We start from the raw sequence: 6,241 nt of genomic DNA on the forward strand, positions 1-6,241 counted from the left end.
GGTGGAGTCAGTGTCTGGCTGCTTCCTCTTATCCTGCAGGGTGGGGGAGGGGTCAGTGTCTGGCTGCTTCCTCTTATCCTGCAGGGCGGGGATGAGTCAGTGTATGGCAGCTTCCTCTTATCCTGCAGGGTGGGGGAGGAGTCAGTGCCTGGCTGCTTCCTCTTATCCTGCAGCGAGGGGGAGGAGTCAGTATCTGGCAGCTTCCTCTTATCCTGCAAGACTGTGGGGGTCAGTGTCTTGCTCTTACTGTACTTCCTTTCCTATCACCTCCTCTGTATGGCACCAACATATTCCGTAGCGCAGTACAATGTGGGTGGGAGGGAAAGAACATTTTATTGAAAGAACCATTGCAGTTTTAACCTCTTTGCTGTTTTAACCCTAAACTTCTGGTAGCAGACAGATTAACTAGTAAGAAAGAAAATTAACAAATTGGAAAGTACATTGTTTTATAGAATTGATTGTCTTATTGGCAGATAATTAAAAACAATGCAAACTTAACCATACACGGGCGAGAAAAAATTTGTGAACCCCAATGATAATTACGAAAATTCCATAGTTTTTTCCATGATACAGCCGCGGCTAAACTTAATCTAAAGCTTAACCGCTTTTTTTTTCACCTTTTTTTTCCGTCCGGAATTGGCCGCGCGCCAGCCGCATCTCACGCGTGCGGCCGGTTCTCCAATCAGCGCCTAATGGCGCTGAACAATAGAAGCGCCTGCGGTGCCGAAAAAAAAATAAAAGGCCGCGTCTGCACAGGGTTTTAAATTACCCGCGGTGCCGGCCGCTTCAGATTAAGTTTAGCCGCAGCTGTAACCTTCTTAAATCAAAACCTGTCTTTTCTTAAAGATACAATAGGGTTTATATTAACCCAGCGATGCGCAAACTGGGGGGAGCGGGGTTTACACAGGCCCCGCGCACTTACCGAAGGCACTTAAATTAAGTGCCGAGGGAGCTGCAGGGCCTCTGTAAACCTTTACTTACCTAGGCTCCGGCGGCTTCCTTCCTGCGTCGCCATGGCAACGCGGCGGTAAAATGACGCCGCATGGTCATGTGCCGTCACGTTGCTATGGCAACATGACGTCATGACGCCGGAGCGCAGGTAAGTAGGGGTTAGGGGGGGCGCGGGAGTGAGGGGACCGCGGCCAGGGGGGCGCAGTGAAAAGTTTGCGCACCCCTGTATTAACCAATTACATGTCTTTTTAAACAAAAGGATGTATGAATTAGACAAACAATGAGTAATTAAGAGTCAGGGCATGTGAAAAAAAATAAAAAGGCGGGATGTGTGCCGAGCACGCTCATTCTAAGGCCTCAGCCAGGGTGGTGCTGAGCGGGCGGGCGCACTCACGCTGGCCGCAATGAAACACATTTTGGCAATGTGTGTGGCCAGCGTGAGCAAGCATCTGCTCGGCGTTTAGAGCAAGCAAATGAAATTTTGCTACTCGCAAGGGCGTCACGTGAGCGGTTCACCCAATGAGGGCGAACCAGCTCCGTGACGTCATGGCTGCGCCCCCATGCGAGTGCGCCTAGCAAGCCACGAATCGCCCGGCCGAGCAGGGCAGGGTGTAGCGCATGAGCGCCAGCGCGCCCGTCCCCTGCCTGGCCGAGGCCTAAATGAAACTTCTTTGTATTTTGTCACTGAAATTGTTTTTTGATAGAATTACAGTAAATACTTGAGTATCATTTTTTTTTTTTTTTCCTGCTGAAATTTGTATAGTATCAGTTGGAATACACAATACAGTTGATTTACTGTATGGTAACTAAAGTAAAATACAGTACATATTTTGGATTGAAATGTATCTATGTGCCATTGAAAGACTGCATCGATGGTCCATGGAAGGGAAAGGATCTGGCGCCACAGCCTGTCACAAACTTCAGGGCACTTCCGGGTTGTAGAAAAAACTTTATTGGGACCTCACAGACACACGGCTACACCACAATCTCCCCCTCATTGCATCGATGGTCCATCCTGATCTTGCAGTTGGAATAACTGGATTGGTGTGGAGAGATACATTGAATGTTTCTTGCGTGAATGTAATGACCGGCAGTGCTTCATCCGAGTCCACGTTTATGTTAAAGTTGCCGAATGGGCAAAATTATGGGTATTTTATGATAATCTTTCTTCAATAATGCTGCACTATGACTAGAGTACGGTAGCAGAATGAAATGGATGAAGTCGGTGATATTCTCCACTGTTTCGTTTGGAGAAAAGTACTGGTGCTGTGGCAGGTCTGCTTATAACAAATCTAATACCTAAATAACATACAACAAGCGCTAATCTACAAAAACATACTGTACACTACCAAAGACTTTATCAACTGTCTTACCACAGGGGTTGTGTATCTTATTCAATGCTCCTGTGGCAAACAATATGTTGGCGAAACACACAGGGCATTCAAAGTACGTATTTTAGAACATCTTGGGTCAGTCCGGAACAAACTTGACACACCAGTGGCGAGGCACATAAATGACGTACATCAGGGAGATTCTTCCAACCTATGTTTCATTGGTATAGCACATATCCCCTGGACCCACGTAAGGGCAATTGGGACATCAAACTACGCCAATGCGAATGCCGATAGATACACTTGTTAAACACACTTGCACCGCATGGCCTAAATGAAGGATTTATTTTTTCCTCCTTTATCTGACTGTGGGTAGAGGGATCCAGGTATATAGAACTACTATTTAATATCAGCTTAGTAGGATCCGTTTTGACTTTTTAGGCGGTTCCGTCAGAATAGTTAATTCCTACACCATATACTACCCCTCATCTCCCTGATGTGTGTCATGTTTATTGGCATTTTTGCATTTTTTGCACTTTTTGCATCTTTTGAATCCACATGCAATCATATTAGCTTTTCATTATGCACCATAATCATACAATTCTGCTGATATGTTGCATGCCCGCACCAGTTGTCATTTTATTAACATTATTTTTACTCTCACTTCCCCCCCCCCCCCTTGATTCCTTTATGTTGTATATGTTAGGGTTTTTTTGTATCCCTACAATGCTTTACAATATGTATTTAGGCATTTGTTATCTGCCCCTCCCCTTCCAGGGAGGGTATATAAAGTCAGGCCATACTATACTGCTTACTCCTCCCCCTTGAGAAACTGCGCTGTGACGAGCGAAACGTACGTCGGGGTACACGTGACGTCATTACGCTGACGTTCACGTGGCTTGTGGTTGGAGGCGCGATTAGCTCCGGACAACATACAGGGCTACAGCTGTCAGCACGATACACGCAGGACACCCGGTATCAGGTTGTATACTACCTCACGGAGGCTATACAGTATATCGAGCTCATTACAGCATTATTCAATCCTTTGCTGCCGTGTATTTTACATTCTGCATAGACTCATACACATCTTGTGTGAAGATTGCTTAATTGTTGTCAGCGTTCACTTGCGGCTTTGGATATAGTCAGTTCATTGCCTTTTCCGCACCTCCACACATTTGGGGATATTAGTCCATGCATCTCTATGCATTTTTATGGTGTTTCGTCAGTTTTTATATTGTTTATTAAAACTTTTTTATTTTCTTTTGAGTGTGGCCTTTGCGGCTTACCCTATTTAGGGATTAGGCTATTTACTGGCCTCCTATGAGATGACATTTTCCCTTACAGTGTCACCTATCAAGAGTGCAATTACAGGGGGCTTTATATATCTTTGCTGATTATTCGTGTGTTTATGCTGTTCTTTTCTCCCTTGCACCAGGTAGCTTACCTTTGTATTTTGTGTTTTTTTGTTTGGTGAAGCGACGTGCCCCTTGTGTATTATAGTAATCTGAATGTAACTAAGAGGATATCATTAATCTGGTGGTTACAGGGAGAGCGTTACTGTCAGGGCCGCCAACAGAAATCATGGGGCCCGGGACAAATGAAAGGAGCAGCCCCCCCCACCCCCCGAATCCATAGCGCACCTACCACGAAAAAATATATTTTAGCGTGCAACTTTTACTTTACTGTTTCCTTCTTATTGTAATACAGAAAAAACATTACAATGCAATCTGGTTATTTTTATATTTTCAACAAAAGACAGATGACTCCCTGCCTTTGACTGCCTGGGTAGGGGCAGTGGAATGACAGTTGGTGCGTGGGAGGGAGGGGGGTTTACTGGTGGACTAATTCTGTGGCTGGAGGCGGACGCGCGGGGGAGCTGGGTTGGTGGGCGTGCGGGGGAGCTGGGTTGGTGGGCGCGCGGGGAAGCTGGGTTGGTGGGCACGGGGTCGCCACGCGCTTCCCCTCCATCCCATTTTGGTTGGGAGGGGGAGCGGAGGGAAGCAGGGGGGTAGCAGGGAGTGGGGGGAGCGGGCCCACAGGCAGCAGGCTGGACACCCTGCTTTCTCTGCACATGCGTGCCGGGACTTAGGCTCTGTGCATGCCGCCGGGGGTCTGACTCACGGGGTACAGGATGCCAACCTAGGCAGACCCCCCCTGTTGGCGGCCCTGGTTACTGTATCTGGTATTTTAAAATCTCAGATTAATTTAAAATGAAAATGAAGTTCACCCTGTCCCAGAAAATCCAGCTATCAAACTATCACTTGGAAGAGAGGGATGGGTGGGAAAAAAGACACATCCACAAAAGGCTGTGCTATACCTGTAACATGGACTTCCTTATTTTTTGACTTGTGCAGTAAATGAGTACTCCTCTTGAAGAATTTAATATTATTCATTGGTAATATATTAGGTTTTCTGTTTTATTACTTTTTATTTTCTAAAACTGCCTGCATCTACTGTATGTACTTTGTATGTTTTTGTAATAGTTTTTCTTTAACAAGAACTGTACACTTTTTGTAATATTAAATCTAAAATGTAATAAGTATTTTATTTGATCTTTAATTGAACCTTTTCACTGCATTTTTTGCATGGAGCCCATATAAGCTAATGCTCGCTGTTAACACAGCTTTAAAGCACAGCATTGGAATCAGATGCAAAGCCAGGGAAACCATTCACAGACATGTTTCAACCTTAATGGGTATTATCACTGTGAAGTTGGTTGTACTGCTGGCTTTGCATTTTCAAGACTGTAGGGTTTACCATCACGTTTTAAGTTATGGTGGATGAAAAAGGCAGCAAGAAACCTCCACTGTATTGCATATAGCAAATAAAAAGATCACTTGTGAGCACATTCACATGTCTTAGGCAGGTCTACATACATACATACATACATACATAGGTAACCCCATGTGTCTGCTATCAGCACAGGACATGGCCCCTTTAAGAATGACATTCTACTGGACCATGTGACTGTGCTTAGCCAGTGGAATGACAGTTGGTGACAGTTGGAAAGGGAGCTGAGGGAGTGAGGGTGTGCAGGCCCATCCTGCACAGATAGATCATGCAGGACCCCTCAGAGAGAGGGAAATGCAGAGAGAGAGAGTTGCCCCACTGGACCAGTGCATGAAGCAGAGCCCAGTAAAGACCATGATCTGACAGCCTATGTCTGCCTGCTTCCCTCTGCACTACTATAGAGATTAGGGAGCACAGCTGTGCAAGAATTACATCAGGTTGGAGTGTATGAGCTAACCAACAAAGGATATAAATGGCAGTTATTATATATTACTATATATAATATATATTGCCATCACAGTTTGATCTTTGTGAGCACCAGGCCTGCAACACACACACAGTTTATGAGCTCCAACAATTGTGCTAATACACCAGGATCTACAGGCCAGTACCCCATGATTGGGAGTACGGCCGAGATAAAATGTATTTGTTTGCACATCGTTCGCACTGTTGGTATAGTTTGTTTAAGTATATATGTGTATGGAGTGATTCTGAGATTGAGTCACCATAATGATTCATATGATGATATGTAACACCACAAATTATAGCTATATAAGTATATAAAGCTTGTTATAATTCATTACCACTGTGTTGTGTCTAGTCACTACCGTCTCACACAACATGTACCACACAGTATAAGAATTAAACAGTAACCCACAGGACTCAGGCTCCCACCTCAGTGATAGGCAATATAATCTGAGGTAAAATAAAGAGGGGTTACATTGGAGGCACTGCAGAGATTTTCACCATAAGGGGGACAGAAGCGCAGGGATATCTACGGATACTGTCCATTAAAAACATGACGGTGGCCATTTTGTGTAGTGCACAAGATTTTTCTGTCACCATGAGTGCCACCATCCTAACTGACTGGTGCTCCAGGGCGGGATTAGACCGTGACAATGCCTTTTTAGTAACAGGAATCCCTGACACTGTGGATGATGTAGCTATTA

The 6,241-nt window shown here is 45.0% G+C and overlaps 1 protein-coding gene across 1 annotated transcript in view; it reads right to left on the bottom strand.

Annotated features, from left to right (window-relative positions):
- Positions 1 to 5,250, bottom strand: part of LOC142493078 (sulfotransferase 6B1-like) — a 76,483-nt gene extending 71,233 nt beyond the window's left edge. The window contains exon 1 of the mRNA XM_075596549.1: positions 5,175 to 5,250. Within this exon, the coding sequence (XP_075452664.1) occupies positions 5,175 to 5,232 (58 nt within the window). The 5' untranslated portion in view covers positions 5,233 to 5,250. The remainder of the gene's footprint in view (positions 1 to 5,174) is intronic.
- Positions 5,251 to 6,241: the final 991 nt, after the last annotated feature.

The sequence above is a fragment of the Ascaphus truei genome, chromosome 4 (genome assembly GCF_040206685.1).
Source record: "Ascaphus truei isolate aAscTru1 chromosome 4, aAscTru1.hap1, whole genome shotgun sequence".
NCBI lineage: Eukaryota > Metazoa > Chordata > Amphibia > Anura > Ascaphidae > Ascaphus > Ascaphus truei.